This window comes from Eschrichtius robustus, chromosome 3 (assembly GCF_028021215.1).
Source record: "Eschrichtius robustus isolate mEscRob2 chromosome 3, mEscRob2.pri, whole genome shotgun sequence".
NCBI classification, from domain to species: Eukaryota; Metazoa; Chordata; class Mammalia; order Artiodactyla; family Eschrichtiidae; genus Eschrichtius; species Eschrichtius robustus.
The window spans coordinates 87,287,053-87,306,159 of NC_090826.1; the positions used below are offsets into that span (position 1 = coordinate 87,287,053).

Here is a 19,107-nt window from a genome sequence, read left to right on the forward strand (position 1 = left end):
TCTTGGATCTCTGCTTCTGGCCCCCACTAAGCAAGCTGCTCAGGTGATGGCATCCATAGGGGTCAGTCTCATAAGGGACAGAGAATAGATGGATGAGAGCTGGAAGGGTGGGGGTGAAAAGAGAGAATAACCAGCATAATACATAATACTACAAAAGTGTGGAGAATAACTGGTTAAAGACAGCCACATCACCACCTCCCATCCTATATGCTCTTCTATAATGTGACCTGCCACCTTCCTATCAAGAGGTGGGATCTATGCCCCACTCATTGAATCTGGCTAGGATTGTGACTGCTTTGACCAGTAGGGTATGGTAGAAATGGTTCTGTGCAACTTCCAGGGCCAAATCATAAAAGGAAATTCAGGCTCTGATTTTTTTCAGTGGGACAGTGTGGTTTTTGCCATGTAAGACATGCAACCTAAGGCCTCCATATTGTGAGGAAGCCCAGGCTACATTGAGAGACTACACGTAAATATTCCAATCAGCAGCCTCAGCTGAAGTCTCAGGCACCACCAGCATTAAATGACTAACTTGTGAGTGAAGATGTCTAACATGATGTCAGCCCCCAGCATTGAGGCATCAGATCTCAGCTGAGGCCACACATATCATGGAGGAGAAACAACCCATTTCTGCTGTATCCTGTCAGAATTCTTGACCCAGTAAACCAATGTTCATAATAAAATATAAAAACAAATTGTCCTGGGATGGTTTGTTATACAGCAGTGGAAACTGTACCAAAAGCTACTAGTCTGTATAACATAATCAGTCTTCCAGATTTTTGATAAATTGGAATACTTGGTTTAAAAGCAGACTATGAAATTTAATTGGGATAAATGTAAAGTCTTGAGGGAAGCTCTACTCATTATTGTAAATTAAAATATAGCAAGACATAAGCTTAGTATTTAGGAGCAGAGACTCTGTACCTACACTGCCTGTGTGTGAAATCCTGTCTCCACTGCTTACTAGCTTTATTTCCTTTGGCAAGTTACTTAACCTCTCAATGCCTCAGACTTTTCATCCATAAAATGAGGGCAAATAATAAATATGAGGATTAAATGACTTACTAAATGTAAAGAGCTTATAAATAGTGCCTGGCCCTTAGTAAACCCTCTTGAATGTTGATCAGTTATGCACAGCCCTTGTAGGATCCTGCTGTACAAAAAGAACGGCAGTGATGGACATGTTCCAGCTCTGTCTGCTTAATGTGGCAGCCACTGGCCACATGTGCCGTTTGAGCACTTGAATTGTAAACTAGTACATCTGAGGAACTGAACATTTAATTGTGTTTAATTTGAATTAATTTACATTTAAATTTAAGTAGCCACCTGTGGCTAGTGGCTACCAGTTTGAGGAGTACAATTCTAACCAAATTAATATTTTATTACTAGCTTGGATTATGATTACTCAAGAAATATCCTTGAATCAATGAGTGGTTTCCTACCTTGGTAATCTGTACAGAAATATATAAAACACACACACAGTATTTACATATGTACGCATGTGTGTAGTGTGGGCATGTATGAATGTGTATGTATACACACACACATATGTATGTGTGCATGTAGAGTGTGTAAGCATAGTGAATGTTTCTGTGTATGTATATATGTAGTGTATGTGTATATGCATTCTCAGTTGTCTCACTTAAAACCTAGAATACAGGATTAAAGCAGGCAAGTCATGTGTTCCCCTTTCTCTGACCTTCATACTGATCCTACCTCAGTGGGTTTTACCATTTCGATGGTTAAAAAAAAGAGGAACCGATAAAGTAAAGGAAAATAGGGCTGATCCAGGATTCCTCCCACTAGAAGCTCCACTACCATCACAACCCTCTTAGATGTTAAGTATTCTTATATTCCTCCCAGAGGAGGAAGAGTAGGTGAGTGAAGTAGAAAGAAGATGAAAAATCCTCAAGTTCTCCTGATGAATGAGCATATATGGTCAACAATAGAATTAAAACCAACAAGGAGGGACTTCCCTGGTGGCGCATTGGTTGGGAATCTGCCTGCCAGTGCAGGGGACGCGGGTTTGGGTTCGGGCCCTGGCCCGGGAGGATCCCACATGCTGCGGAGCGGCTGAGCCCCTGCGCCACAACTGCTGAGCAACCCCCGGTCGCCACAACTAGAGAAAGCCCGCACACAACAACGAAGACCCAGTGCAGCCAAAAATAAATAAATAAAAATAAATTTATAAAAAAACAAAAAACAAAAAAACAACAAGGAACTTGCAGGATAAGTTTGGAGAGACCTTGTATAAGACCATTTTATGTACAAACATTCCTAGTGATTTTCAGTGAATGAATGAGCAATATACCCAAAAGACAAGGTACCTATTGAATCTGAACAAACAACATATTTTCAAGGTCATATGGAGTATTCATTGTACTATAATTTGAACTGTTCGTGCAACTTAAGTTCCATTCCACCCTCTGTATTTTAAAGGGGGAGTTGATAGTCTGTGTCAGAAAATGGCAAAGGGATATTATATCATCTATGGATACCAGTGCCCTGATCCTTGGAATGCTGTTTTGAGATAGAGCCTTAGATCTAGTCTGGGCTTAGCAGAAAGAGGGCTTGGATCCATCAGCACTGTCTTCCATTGGCACAAGGAGTGGGGAGGGCTGCAATAGTAACAGTCTTGCCATGCATTTGCTATCATGAAGGAGAATAAACTAAGGGATTCACTGATGATATGTCCTGGCAACTGTGAAGAAAGGCTAGGAAGAACAAAATGTAGTTTAGCTTGGAAAAGACTTGGGCTGATTCTTTTAACAACCTTTATGAAGAGTTGTTATGATCTAGGTGGATTAAATGTTTATAGTTTTGAAGGGCAAAAGTAGAACCACTAGGTTAAGAGTATGTGGAGATCAGTTTTAGGTCAATTTATGGAATAGTTTTCTAATTGAAGGTTCCAAAATGAAAGGGATTACTCAGCTAGGCCATAAATTTTGTCACTAAAAATGCTCTGGCACAAGCTGGATGACTAACTGTCCCAGAGGAGAAGAGGGTGTGACAGTTGCACTGTCCCTTCCCGCTATTAAGAGGGAAATGAAATTTTAGCATGCTAAACTTAATCACAGGAGCAATGGAAAGCCTTAATTAGGTGGTCCTACTCATCCCCTCAACTCATCCCTACAGTTTCATTCCCAAACTGAACTATGTTTCTCCATTCCCTAATTCTTATATTTCTCTTCCCACACCTGTTATCTTTTCCATCTGATTCTCTGCTAATGATGTGATGATTTCTTAGATATCTAGGATAAAATACTAGGTCTTACCTTCTGTTTATCCCTTTCACTCACTTTCCCTGCCCCCTGCATATCTGAAATGTCCCAGTTGTTTTTATCTTCTTGGTATCTCTAGAATTAGTACCTTCTTCTCGTTCCCACTGCTCCAACCCCAAACCCCAAATGTGTTTACATTTGAGAACCATTAAAATAGCCACACAAGGTCTTCTTTCTTGTGATGTTTTGCCTGTAGTCTGTCCTGTGTGCTCACAGAAAACTGATGTTTCCAGAGCACCCAGCTCTGAACATAAAGAACATATTGTCACATTGTGTCATGGAAGGATCTTGGTGATTAGGCTACACCGTGGCTCCCCTCACCTCTCTCTGGCGTGTGTGCCTTAGTACGCAAAGTATGTTCCATGAATCTATTGGATCACCTGGGAGCTTGTTAAAAATGCAGTTTCAGAATCCACTCCAGAACCAATGAATCAGAATCTGTACTTTAACAGGATTCCTCAATGATTTATTTGCACCTTACAATATACTGTTGGGTCAACAAAACAAAATCCTTTCTGTTATTTACGGCCCGTTGTAAAGCGACTTCTCCCCTAAGAGCTTCTTCATTCTCCAGCTAGAATTAATTTCTTCCCACTCTGTGCTCCCCATAATACTGTTTTGAATCTCAGAATACTTAATACAATTTGCCTTATAAAGAGGTATTTGTTTCTCGTCTCTAAAATCTTAATTGCTTGTTTATCTCCAATAAATTAAACTCCTTGAAGGTAGAAGAGTAGGAACTCTAAATGTTAATGGAATAAAAACATTAATGAATGATATGGCCTGTGCCTTTTTTCATATATATGGACACAGTTATTGCAGTAATTTTCCAATCATCTGTTTTCAGTAAATTCAGTTTGTATTGTATTGGTCTTTCCAATCAGGTTACTAGACCAAATAGAATTTAAAACAAATTTGTCTTGACAAATGGTGAGTAAATATTATTGATGGATGACACAGAGCTATGTTAAGCGTCAATTCTGGACAAAAGCTCCTATTTAGATTTCATTAGAAGAAATAAACACAAAGCATAAGAAAACCCAAGGGAATCATTTAGAAACCTTCTTACTTGGGAAAAATAAATCCTTTGAAGCCAATAGCACCTGTCTCAATCAGGGGGCTTGGTTGCAAGCAATGGAAATCAACTCTGGCAGGAAAGGAGCGAAATAGTAACTCACAAAGTAGATTTGAAGGCTGGAAATGCAGATGCAGAAAGGGGCAGGCACTAGCAGAAACTCTACCCAGCGTTATGGTTGGAAACAAGGTTGGATGTTGTATAGCCAAAAGAAGAAAAAATCCATGAGAACCTATAGGAAGAAGAACTATAGAGTTCTTTTGTGCAGATGGCAGTACTTTATTTATTTATTGGTCAGTGGCAATGGGGAAAATTATTACAAGTATTTTGGGAAAATAATGTTAAAAGACTTCAGATTTGAACTTAATAAAATATGTTCTATTGGGTTTTGAAGGTGGAGTTTTATTTTCTCATTTTGGGGGTTCTGATAGGATGCTCTAGTATAACTCTGAGAACCTGCTAGTTTTTCAAGTGGCTAGTGTGATCAAAAGGAAACACAGATTCAACAGTTATGCAGTTGTAGTGTTCAAATTTATTTTATTCATGTATTTTTTAATTGTATCCCACACTTTTCAAAGAGGATATTAGACTAAAAGTTAAAATAAACATTTTTACTCACTTTAAGAATATACTTTAAAGTTGTCTCAATAAACAAATGAAGAGTTATGTGCTTGACAGTTTTGTCTATTTTAAACAGAATATTTGATTAACTCTGACACTTCATATATCCAATCACGCTGGATAATGCAGTGCTACTTATAGTATTAATAAAAAAGGATGTAGTTAGACAATCAAAATTATTAGCAAATACTGATATAAAAATCAGTAAAACACATCTGTGATAAAACAGAAGGTTAAATCAGTAGTTTCTAAAATTGAAACTGAAATACTTTTTTTTGACCTTGAGAAATGCTTTGGTATAACATACCCCTTTTTAATTGTTTTTAACTAACTTTATTGAGGTGTAATTATATACCACAAAATTCAACCATTTTGGGTAGATGATTTTTTTGTAAGTAAATTTACTGAGTTGTACAACCATCACTGTTAACCAGTTTTAGAACATTTTCATCTTCCACCCCAAATCCATCATGCCATTTCCAGTTAATATCCATTTTTACTCCCAGCCTTAGACAACTACTAATCTACTATTTTCTGTCTTTATAAATTTGCCTTTTTAGGACACTTCATATAAATGGAATCGCACTTTTTGTGTGTCTAGCTTCTTTCATTTAGCATAATATTTTGTTTTTTTAAATCATTGTTTAAAAATTTTTGATATAAGAAATAAAAATTTCATTTTAAAATGAAAAACAGAGATTACTCATTTACAATGAAACATTAGGAATAGAAATTCTGTTAACAGTTAAAATGGAAACCTTATTATGTGTGACCAAAAACAAACGGCAAACTCTTGGTATGTGAGTTTTCAGAACTGGGGGGAAAAAATTCCTATTTTGTTCTTTTGCATTAACTCTGAGAAGGTTACGTGTGTGTATCTGGGTGCATACATACATAATACATATGTACATATATACTTATATGTATTTAACCCGGTTGAAAGTTGAATGGTATTTTTTTGTTAGGTTTCACTAGATAATGCGGTAGTACAAACAGCCTCAAGATCTTAGTGGCTTACCTGCAATAAAGACTTCTTTCTCAGGTATGTACCTGTCAACTGTGACTGAACTGAGAGTCTGGTCCAGAGTCTGCTTCTTGTGTTTTCTTCATTTTGGGATCAAGATTAAAGGAGTGATGCTAATTGGGACGTGTCATTCCTGTGGCAGAGGGAAAAGAATATGAACACTGGTGGAAACAGGCAATGGCTTCCAAATCTTCTGCCCAGACACATGACACCATCCAAAGCAAGTCACTGGTCAAATTAACTGGGGTGGGAAACTTATTTTCCTTCCATAAGGAGGCACTAAAAGTTACCTGGTAACTGACCAGGAGGTGTATTCCTTTCATAGAAAGACAAGGGGTCATTGGGAACAATCATACCGGCTCCCACAGTGGTTTTGTGGCAAAATCATATGCAAATGGCATGTTGAACCTTTCTGAATAAGGAAAACTAATTTTTTTTCTATAGAATGTTAAATACAAAAAAGAAAAATTTCCACCAGATAAGAAATTACCCAAGCATAATTGAGATAAATGGAAAGGCATTAGTCATGATTAATAACCTCTTATTGGTTAATGCTCATGAATAGTCTGAGTAGGATCATACAGATCCTTAAATACCTCTAGCTGTGCAGCAGATATCTTACTTTGGATTTCAGGTGCAACGTTCATTTATCGTGGAGTTCTCCCTTCCCTTTTTTCAAGACCTATAAGGTAAAAATGTGAATACTTAAAATTCTGCCACAGTAAACGTCTAAATGAGTTTCATTGGTTATATCTTCATCAAAGCCTGTGTTCTACCCATTTGCCTCCTTTCTGGTCTCCCAACATCCTAAGTCCTTCCCTGCCTTAGGCATTATTGGTTCCCCTGACTGGAATGCTCTTCCGTCAGTGTTTTTCATGGCTGGCTCCTTCCCACATCATCTCCTTAAAGACACCTTCCCTGACAGCTCTCTCAAAAGCATTCCTCTCACTTCCTGCCTTAACCACTTACTCCAGCAATTCACTCCACTTTATCTGGAATTTACTCCCCTGTTTATCAACACTCATTTATATCTGGACTTACCTTGTTTTTCTATACTTTTATCTGTTTATCGTCTGTTACCCTCCCCCCTAACTATTGTGTAAGCTTCATGAGAGAAGGCACCATGCCAGCCAGTCTTGGCCACTGTTGTATCCCAGCCTAGTGCTTGATACATAGTTGACATTCAATGAACTTTTGTTAAATGAAATAAAGGTGCTATACTAGGTGCTTTCTGTGTGTGTGCATGGGTGGTGGTGATGGTAGTGGTGGCTGAGTCTTGGCTCTTCCAATTAAGAAATAAGTGATTTGGGGAGAATTATCATTATCCCTATGGTACAAGCTTATTTATCTGTAAAATTCAGGTGATGATCATTGAGCTTTCTTTCATCAGATTGTTGATAGCATTAAATGAAATAATGCAAGTGTATGGTGCTAAGGTGCAGTCCCTGGCACTTAGAAATGTTGGTAGCTGCTAACTGATCAGGGAGGTGGTTTCTTTGCCGAAGGTTGGAACGGCTGTGGCAGTTTCTTAAAATAAGGCAACAAAATGAGGTTTTCTGCATCAGTTGACTCTTCCTTTCACAAATGATTTCTCTGTAGCGTGTAATGCTGTTTGATAGCATTTTACCCACAGTAGAACTTCTTTCAAAGTTGGAGTGAGTCCTTTCAAACCCTCCCGCTGGTTCATCAACTAAGTTTATCAGTTTATGTAATATTCTAAATCCTTTGTTGTCATTTCAACAATCTTCACAGCATTTTCACCAGGAGTCGATTCCATCTCAGGAAACCACTTCTTTGCTTCTCATCCATTCAAGTTTTATCATGAGATTGCAGCAATTCACTTCATCTTCACACTTCTTATTCCAGTTTTTTTGCTATTTCCACCACATTTGCATTTACTTCCTCCACTGAAGTCTTGAACCCCTCAAAGTCATCCATGAGGGTTGGAATCAGCTTCTTCCAAATTCCTGTGAATGTTGATATTTTCACCTCTTCCCATGAATCACAAATGTTCTCAGTGACATCTAGACTGGTGAAATCCTTCCAGAAGATTTTCAATTTCCTTTGCCCGGATCCATCAGAGAAATCACTGTCTATGGCAGCCATAGCCTTGTGAAATGTATTTCTTCAATAATAAGTCTTGAAAGTCTTGAAAGTCCTTAATCCATGGGCTTCAGAATGGATGTTGTATTAGTAAGCATGAAAACATCAATCTCACTGTATATCTCCATCAGAGCTCTTGGGTAACCAGGTGCATTGTCAATGAGCAGGAATATTTTGAAAGGAATTTTTTTTTTTTTTCTGAGCAGTAGGTCTCAACAGTGGGCTTAAAATATTCAGTAAACCATGCTGTAAACAGATGTGCTGTCATCCAGGCTTTGTGGTTCCATTTATAGAGCACAGGCAGGGTCAATTTAGCATAATTCTTAAGGGCCCTAAGATTTTCAGGATAGTAAATAAGCATTGACCTCAAAGTCACCAGCAGCATTAGCCACTAAGAAGAGCTTTGAAGCCAGGTATTGACTTCTCCTCTCTAGCTATGAAAGTCTTAGATGGCATCTTCTTTCAATATAAGGCTATTTCATCTTCATTGAAAATCTGTTGTTTAGTGTAGGAACCATCATTAATGATCTTAGCTGGAGCTTCTGGATAGTTTGCTGCGGCTTCTACATGAGCAGTTGCTGCTTCACCTTGTACTTTTATGTTATAGAGATGGCTTTTTTCCTTAAATCTCGTAAACCAGCCTCTGCTAACTTCAGACTCTTCTTCTACAGCTTCCTCACCTCTCTCAGACTTCATAGAATTGAAGAGAGTTAGAGCCTTGCTCTGCATTAGTCTTTGGCTTAAGGGAATGTTGTGACTGGTTTGATCTTCTATCCAGACCACTAACACTTTCTCCATATCAGCAATAAGGCTGTTTCACATTCCTATCATTTGTGTGTTCACTGGAGTAGCACTTTAAATTCCCTTCAAGAGCTTTTCGTTTGCATTCACAGCTTGGCTAACTGTTTGGCACACAAGACCTAGCTTTCAGCCTATCTTGACTTTTAACATGCCTTCCTCATTAAGCTTAATCATTCCTAGCTTTTGATTTAAAGTGAGAGTCTTGAGACTCTTCCTTTCACTTGAACGCTTAGTGGCCATGGTAGGGTTATTACTTGGCCTAATTTCAGTATTGTTGTATCTCAGGGAATAGCGAGGCTCAAGAAGAGGGAGAGAGATGGGGGAACAACCAGTAGGTGGAGCAGTCAGAACACAAACATTTATCAAGTTCACCATCTTCTATGGGCGTGGTTCGTGATGTCCCAAAACAATCACAGTGTAACATCAAAGATCACTGATCACAGATCACCATAACAAATATAGTAATAATGAAAAAGTTTGAAGTCATATTGCAGAAATTACCAAAATGTGACACAGAGACATGAAGTGAGTAAATGCTGTTGGAAAAATGGCACCTATAGACTTGTTCGATGCCAAGTTGCCACAAACCTTGTAAAAAACATGGTATCTGTGAAGTGCAATAAAGTGAAGCATGATAAAATGAGGTATGCCTGCATTCCCTGTGTGGCCCTCTCCCAGATTCTCTCTCTCTCCTGCTTAAAAGAAGATAATAATTTGAATTTTGTTTTTATCATTCATTTGGTTTTCATAAAAGTGATGGTCCTTAACTTAAAATGGTTTGACTTATGATATTTAGACTTTATGGTGCAAAAGCAATACACATTCAGTAGAAACCATACTTTGAATTGTGAATTTTGATCTGTTCTCGAGCAGTGGTAGATAAGCTTTCCTGGTGCTGGGCAGCAGCAGTGAGCCACAGCTCCCAGTCAGCCACGCGATCACAAGGGGAAGCAACCGATATGCTTGCCACTGTTCTGTACACATACAACCATTTGTTTCTCACTTTCAGACAACATTCAATAAAGTACATGAGATATTCAACACTATATTATAAAATTGGCGTTGTGTTAGATAATTTTGTCCAACTGTAGGCTAATGTAAGTGTTCTGATCACATTTAAGATAGTCTAGACTAAGCTATGATGTTTGGTAGGTTAGGTGTATTAAATAAATTTTTGACTTACGATAGTTTCAATTTACAATGGGTTTATTGGGATGTAAACCCATTGTTAAGTCAAGGGAGATCTGTGTATGTATCTTGAAGCACTATTTGTTAAGGATTTATGTGAATTTGGACCTTGTATGTTTTAGGACTTTAAAAAATGATGTTGTGCTTTGTGAATTCTTCTCTGATTTGATCTTTTTTCTTCTAATATTTAGTTTGTGATAGTTATCAGTGGCCTTACATGAAGTTGTAATTGATTTTCATTGCTGTGTTTTATATATATATATATATATATATATATATAGAGCCTTGTATGCATATACCACAATTTATCTATCCATTCTTATGGGCTGCCTTCAATGCTTTTGTACTTCCTTAGGTTTTGTCCACTACATGACTATATTTTAACCATAGAAATTGATTTATTCTTGCTTTAGATTTCTATTTAATTTTGTGGGAAACTGAAAATTGAATTCAGTGACAACTCCCAATACGTTTGACTTACTGGCAGTTAGGTGGTGGTCAAATGCTGGTTCCTCTACTTAATAGCAGTTAAGAGTTTGAACAAGTGATTTAACCTATTTCCTCATTTGAAAACAAGAGGTAAAAGAATACCTACTCAATAGTATTGCTAGCTGGTTTAAAAAAGGGAAAGAAATAGAACATACTCTATGGGGTTGTGGTAAGGTTTATATAATTCACATCAAGGTTTCAAGGAGACAATGTATACCCCACATTTATTCATCTGTTTTTATCCTCTGTGATCCAAGGTGAGATATGCCCTCTCTGATGTTACTGAATCTCAGAAAAGTAACGTGACTTGACCAGGTTCACACAGCTGTATATATATGTAAACTTAAATTAAGTTTAGCTCTGCCTAACTACAGAGACTTTTTCTTTTAATATACCAGGTTTGTTTTTTTTTTTTTTTCGGTCAGAGTGGAAAATTATGTCAAATAAAATTATGTGAAACATTTCTGTGGTCAGTATATAACTTCATAGTGCACAAAACCTGAACAAGTCCAAGTATATTCAAAGCAACACTGTTAGAAAATAGAAAGAGAAAAATGAATAAATAGATTATGATATATGCATACAAGGGTATATATACTACATAGCACTGGAAATTATGTCAAACAAGATTATTGAGTGTTGTATGCCCCTTGATAGAACACGACATAGGCTGGCTTTTCCCCCAATCACATTTTCAACAGTGTTCCACAGAAGGCCTTTCTAATTTTTTATTATTATTATAAGCAGGCAGATTGGAAGGAGTTGTAAACCAAAACACAGCTGGTAAGTCTAAATTTAGGCCCATCAAGATGAGTGTCCCTCATAACAACATGGTTTCTCAAACTCCTTCCACTTCAAGTTGCTTTTTACCAGATGTCTCTTGGTGTACGTGTTTCTTGTACATCAGCAATTTTATTTGCATGGCCTTTTCATGCCAGTATTCTGATTTATCACACTTCTCACATTGATTTTTTTCCCTCTACTTGTAAAAAGAAAATAGCTGTTTGTGCACAGATGGTGGTTGCAATTTAGCATTATCAGAGTAATTCATGTTATATTCATGAGATGTTCCCGAGTAGCATCTTAGTGCTTCCTATGTTAAGGAAGGACACCTCTTAGAGAGGTCATATCTCACCTTTTAACCTGTTTCTTTTGGAGTTTATCTCCTGAGCACTCAAATATTGGCAAGTCATTGTTTGTTTTAAATTTCAGCTCTGTATTTTATTTATTTCAATAGTAGAACTTTGGAACCATCTAATAGCATTAAAAGTGGGAGGCAAAAAACATTTCTTAGAAATTACTGAAGTTGATTGTTAACCTGTCAAAAAATTTATGGAGCAAGGATGAAATATTTTAATTATAATTCCTTCCTTCCTTTCTATCCTTGTTTCCTTCCTTAAATATTTATTGTGTACCACTCTATACACAGAAATGCTGTTCATTGCTAGGGCTACCGTAGCGAAGTACCACAGACTAGGTGTCTCAAACAGCCAGAAATTTATTTTCTCACAGTTCTGGAAGCTAGAATCTGAAATTAAGGTGTCAGCAAGATTGGTTCCTTCTGAGGGCAGTGAGGGAAGGATCTGTTCCCAGTCTCTCCACTTGGCTTGTAGATGGCTGTCTTCTCCCTATGTCTCATGTTTTCCCTCTATGAACGTCTATGTCCAAATTTCCCCTTTTTTATACAGATGCCAGTCATATTGCATCAGGACCCACTCCAGTGACCTCATTTGAACTTGGTTACCTCTGTAAAGACCTTGTCACCAAATAAGGTCGCATTCTGAGGTACTGGGGTTGGGACCTCAGCATATGACTTTTGGGAGGACATGGTTCAACCCACAACAGATGCTTATAATAAACCAAAAATAAGAACAAGGAAAATTTATCCTTAATTTGTAAGTGACTTTGTCAATAAATTTCAGTATTATGCTAGCACAGTGCTAATGTCCATTCATTTCAGGAGAGTCACTTAAATGGTTTCTCTTACAGTGAATGTGTTGGTTTGGAGTAAGGATAAAAGACAATGACTTCCTGCAACAATTTGGCTTATTACTTCTCTATTATACATATTCAAATCTCAGCCTGAAACCATCCCAAGATTTTTTGGTGCGTGCCTGTGTGAGTGTGTGTTTTCACTATGCTAGCTATAAGAGAGGTATTCAATGTTATTTAAGAAGTGGAGATTTACCATGCAAATAATTTCCCTTCTGCTTTAATCTCTTGAAGAAAAAAAATGAAAAGATGTATTTCCATTGTGTGAAATATCATAGGATAATGGATGTATATCCAAATGCTAAGAATGAATGAATGTAAAAATAAGGTTGAGGATGGGGAGAAAGACAGAGCTAGCAGGAGAAAGAGGCATGTGTTATTGTGGAGGTAAGAACTTTGTTTGGAAAGAACAAATTTTAACGATCCATTTCTCCTGAAAAGTACCAACCACAAAAAGTTAAATGAAGTTCTTTTTGGTCAGTTACTTCTTTGGATCTTCTCAAACACTTATTTTCTTTACTTATTCGTGTCCAAATGTAAATCTTTTTTAAGTATTGTCAGTATATTTTCTTTCCTTTTTTTGAAGCAAATATAAAACTCTTTGGATAGTCACTTTTATTGAGGTTTTAAGAATGTTTTTGAGTGATTCATAGTAATTTACATCCTTCTACTGAAATCTTGGATGTTGCTAAATTTCAGCCTGTAATTTTCTTCCTTTGCTAGATATTGAAGCATATTTTTATGACACCACACTACACTCATTGGAATTGTGAGCCTTTATAAATTCAGGCAGATCTTTTCCACTCTACAAAAGGATGCATTTTAAGCAGAAGAAATAGAATGCTAAATTATGTAGTAGGTAAAGGAAGTGGGTTGTGGTGGGTTAAGAGGGTGACTACAAAGAACGCCAAAGCACATGGTTGTATGCACTGTCAGTGAAATTTAAAGCACATTTGCCCATCAACTTAAAAAACTACTGTTTATATGAAACGATAATTGAGAGAGATTTTTGTACTTGCTGATTGCACATTTATTTGAAACCTCTAAATTCTGTTTTTAATGGCTGCTTAGTATTCCATTGTGTTAGCATCCCATAATTTATTTTGACAATCCCATTTTCATGTGATTCCAGACATATTTTTAAATTTCCTATTTAACTATACAACTTTGAATTAAGAAAAAAAAACAAATAATCAAATGTGTAATCCAAGGTCTTCTGCCAAAATGGCCCTAGACAGCTCTTTTAACTTACCGGTTTTTTTTTTTTTTAATTAATTTATTTATTTTATTTATTTATGGCTGTGTTGGGTCTTCGTTTCTGTGCGAGGGCTTTCTCTAGTTGTGGCGAGCGGGGGCCACTCTTCATCGCGGTGCGCAGGCCTCTCACTATCGCGGCCTCTCCTGTTGCGGAGCACAGGCTCCAGACGCGCAGGCTCAGTAGTTGTGGCTCACGGGCCCAGTTGCTCCGCGGCATGTGGGATCTTCCCAGACCAGGGCTCGAACCCGTGTCCCCTGCATTGGCAGGCAGATTCTCAACCACTGCGCCACCAGGGAAGCCCTGGTTTTTTTTTACAGTAGTTTTTTCAGTAGTTTTTACTGTTTTTTTTTTTACAGTAGTTCTTACTGTTTCTGAACACGTTAGGTACAGTGTTGACTCTAAACAATTAAAAATCTTTTTTCAAAATGATACACGTTTATTTTAGAATATTTGGAAATACAGCAACTCAGATAGGAAAATATTAAACTCAACAGGAATCCCAACACCTGGAATAACTTCTGTTAACTGTTTGGTATAGCTTCTAAGTTCATGAGTGCACACATATCGTGAGTGCGCTATTTCTTACTTTTTCTCTCCTACCCTCTGGCCCCCCTCTGTCATACACACACATAAATACATGTACATGCATTAGAATCTAGTTGAATACAAATTTTATAAGCTAATATTTTCTCTTAATACCATACTGTGAATCTTTTTCCAAGTTACTATATATTCTTCTAATATATTAATCACTTTATTGTATTCTAGTATATGGATAGACTTTATTGTATCCTATTGTAGGTATATACCATAATTTGTTTCACTAAACTTTTGTTGCAAGACATTTATTGTCTCCATGTTTTTGTGTGTCTGATCAACTCAACTGTAATTTGTCCTCTATTCCTTGGTCTAAATCATGCCTAATATACATATATTTTCTAGCATTTATATCTTGTTTTCTAAATACCAGTCTCCTCTAAAAGAAACCAGAGCTCCTTGAAGAAATGTCTGATTCCATAACTGGGGCAGGGAAAATATAACATAAATCTGAAACATCTTGCTATGCCAGAAAATAAAGTGCTCAAGGAATAATGAAGACATATCAAAAACACACAGATGCCAGCTTTAAGGAGCTCCTACTAGGCAAATTTTGGACACTTAGAACATCAAAATAAATTATATTAATGGATTATAACCCATTGAGTAAAATAGGACTCTGAGTCTATACTCATATAATTAATTGGCTTAAATAAATACTCTTCATCCTCCTTAGTAGGAAACCTACTGATAATATGAAAATTGAAAAATTAAAAAAAAAAGAATATATATATTATTTTGAAATAAGGAAGGTAACAAGGAACAAAAATAGCTAATAGAGTCCTGAATTTGCTTCTGAGGAGCATGAACTGGTAATAGCAATAGTGGAGCACGTGATGCTGCTTTTTTATTTTTAATTTGTTTCGTTTTATTTTAAGCCTTGTTGGATGATTTGACTTTTGAAAACTATAAATATACTTTTTATTTTGAAATAATTGCAAACTTGGAAAAGAGTTGCAAGAATACCACAAAGAATCTAGATTTCCCAGTTATTACCATTTCACAACATTTGTTTTCTCTGTGTGTGTGCAAGTTGAGTAAATTAGAGACATGTTTTATTACTCCTAATTAAATCTGTGTATATTTTTTGAAAACAAGGACACTGTCCTACATAATCACAGTATAAGTATGCAGATCAGGAAATTAACATTGACATAACACTATATTCTTTCTAATCCACAGACCCTTTCAAAATTTTCAGTTATCCCAATAATATCATTTAGAGAGAAAAAACAAAGGTTCTTCTCCTTTGGAACAGAATTCAATGCAAGATCATATGTTGCTTTGGCTCTTGTGTCTCTTTGGTCTTCATCAGTCTGGAACAGTTCCTTATCTTCCTTTTCCATCATGGTATTGGCATTTTTGAAACTGTTTTATAGGCAATGTCTCCTCCCCTCAAACATATACATATGTTTTCCCCCCATTATCTTAATATAACTATATCACCCTTTTTAGTTAAATTCAGTATTAAGAACAATTTATTTTTATTCACAGTCAAGCCATGTAATGAACTACATTTTTCATTCTTGTACCTTTTGTTTTCTTTAGAGTTCATCATTCATTCATTCCTTTATTTTAGGCCCTCCCTTTCTCCCTCTCTTGTTTTCTCTGCCTCTTGGCTTTTTTGCACCAATTCATCTACCAAATCTAACATAGCATGCTTCCTTTCATTATGCTTAAATGTATCAGGTATTCTGTCAGCCTCCCTCCCTCCCCACTTCCCTCCTCCCTTCCTTCCTTTCTCCCTCCCTCCCTCCTTCCCTCATTCTCTTTCCCTTTTTCCTTTGCTCTTTCTCTTTCCTTCCTCCCTCTCTTCCTTTATTCTTTCCTTCTTCATCTCCTTGCCCCCCCCCCGGAGTCTTTCTGCTCTAGTCTGTATAGGTTGTTCTCTAAGTCTGTTGCAAAGCTGTCAACCTGGAACATCCTTCCACTGTCATCCAAGGAATTTCCTTTAGTTCTCTGCTATGTTGAATCTCTTACTTTCAGATCATATTTCTTCTTTCTTGGTATATGCCCTTATTTTGGAAAAATGAAGCGTCTTCCAAAGAATGTGTAAGAATGGGTACATGGAAAGTCAGTTTTTGAAATCTTTCCTATCTGAAATGGCTTCATTCTACCTGTATACTTGAATGACAGTTTGGCTATGTATAATTCTAGGTAGGAAATATTTTCCTCTAAAAATTTTGAAGATAATATTTTATTATCATCTAGTTTCCAGTGTTACCACTGAGAAATCTGAAGCCATTCCTATTGTATTTTACCTGTTTATAGTCTCTCTGGAAGCTTTTAGGAATTTAAAATCCCTACTGTTATGAAATGGCATGGTGATAGATGCTTGTAGGGGTACTACCCACCCCACTACTGTCCTGTTCATTTTGAGGAGGCCTGCTAGGCCCTGTCAACCTGGAAATACTTCAATTCAGAGGACATTTTCCTTCTTCCTTTTCTGGAATTCTGTTCATTCAGGTACTATCTACCTGGATCCTTAAATTTTTAAAAATACTTCTCTCTCCTTTTCCATCCCATGTTCTTTTGGTTCAGCTTAGTTCTCAAGTTAAATCTTGTGAACTTCCTGTTGAGTTTTTATCCTTCCATCATACTTCAACTTTCATGAGCCTCCTTTTTCATTGGTTTTCCTGTTGTTCTCTGAATTTTTTTGAAAAATAACACCTGTTTTATTCATGAATTTGATATCATTCTTATCACTAGTGATTTCATCTATTTTTAAAGCATTATATTCTCTATTCTGTCTGCTTCCTGTATTCTCTTTGTTTGTTTATTTGTGAATCTTTCACATCAGAGGCTTTCCACATGTTGAGATGTTCGGTAGTTCCCGCACCAGGTACTGACAAGCTGAGTAGACATTCAACATCTTGCTGCCCACGTTCTTGGGGCCAAATGAGGGGAAAGGGCTGGATATCTTTTCATCTAGTATGTAGGACTTTCCCTTGATAACTGTATTTTCATAGGGCCTCTCTCTCCCTCCATCCTGCCTGGTGCCCTTGAGTTCAGAGACACTCCAGAAAGCAAATTTCCAGGTTTTTTGCAAAATTGAGGAAGAAAAGTCACCTGATTGCATGGGGTAGGTGAGGGAATCTGAGGTACTAACTCCTTTTTTGTTTTATGAGCTTTTTAACCAGTCCTCCGGTTTAACTCTTCCAGCATTCTATGTCCACAGGTTTCTGACACCTCTAACTCTTGAGTGTCTCTGTGATCCTGTGTCATAAATGTGCCTTCTTTTTCCTGGTCTACCATTCTCTCCTATGTTTACTTTAGCTCTTTCTGCACTGCTTTTCAGTTACCACTCAACCATCAGATTTCCAGTTTCCAAAAAAGTAGTTAACTTTGTTTGCTTAGTATCTTCTTTTTACCTTGAGGGTTTATGGCTTTTTATGACTTTTTGTCTTGTTTTGTCTTTGTTTCTTTACTGTCATTTTTAAAGTGGGATTTTGAGATGAAGCAGAGATAAAAATACATGTTCCACATACCTTATTTAAGCAGGAGTCCAGTTATCCTTTTTGTTCTTGACATATTTGATTAGTATTTGTCATGCCTAAGAAAAAGAGGATTTTAACTTTTTTTTCCCTATAGATATTAATTTTTGATTGTTTTATTCCTAGGATGCCTCATTGATGGACATGAATTCCTTCAGCCCTATGATGCCAACATCTCCTTTATCAATGATAAACCAAGTCAAGTTTGAAGATGAGCCAGATTTGAAAGATCTTTTCATTACAGTTGATGAACCTGAAAGCCATGTTACTACAATTGAAACGTTCATTACTTATAGGATTATTACTAAGGTAAGTATTCAATGAACATTTTCTTGAATATAGTTGCTTCTTTGAACTTTTGGAACTGCTTCTTGTTCACTTTGACACTCAACTTAGAGACTCTTAACTGAATTGTTCACTTTGACACTCAACTTAGAGAATCTTAACTGAACTGACTTCTAGTTTTTCAGCCATTTTGAGTAAGACATTGCATCTTATCTATCCTTCACTTGTTCTGTATGAATTCAATTTAACCTGAGTACCAGTCACTTGTATTTTAGCAGTTGTGCTTCTTAAAATAGGAATATTTTAGGTTTTTAGTTTAAAAATTATAAAGAAATATATTTGGAAAAGAAGAGCCTCAGTTTGCTAATAAAGAAAACAACTAATTAAAAACATGATACAGTAATTTGTGTTCACATTTCTTCTGAAGATTCCAAAAAAATAATTTCATTTGTTTTCCAAATAAGAGCAAATGGCCACTTTATCTTATATCAATATATGAGATACTGTTAGTTGTTTAATGATGCAAGGACAGATCTAGAATCCGAGTCTCCTGACTCCTAGGACAAGGCTCTGCAGAAAGACAGTTTACTCTGAAAAAGTAAAAAAAAAACAAATAGTATAATCTTTTTTTAAAGTTCTTTGTGTAATAGCAGCCTTCAAGAATTCTATTTATAAGTTATAATATTTTGTTTATGAAGCCTCACTCTACATCTCTTGTAGTGCATCTCTTTTGTAGCTGCAAAGCTTTTGGACCTTGTGCATATAATCACTTCTTCCAGTGCAGCCTCCACACTGCTGCTAATTATGTTGCATAAAGATGTATATATCTGATCTCTTTACTCAAATTCTTAAGATCCTTCCTTGGCTCCTCACTTCCTACAGAACAAAGTGCAGACTCC

General features: G+C 36.7%; 1 protein-coding gene across 2 annotated transcripts in view; it reads left to right on the forward strand.

The window, feature by feature from the left end:
* Positions 1-19,107, forward strand: part of SNX7 (sorting nexin 7) — a 98,371-nt gene that overhangs the window by 6,595 nt on the left and 72,669 nt on the right. For both annotated transcript variants that reach the window (XM_068540386.1, XM_068540385.1), the window contains exon 2: positions 18,050-18,232. In XM_068540386.1, coding sequence (XP_068396487.1) covers positions 18,050-18,232 — 183 coding nt within the window. The remainder of the gene's footprint in view (positions 1-18,049; positions 18,233-19,107) is intronic.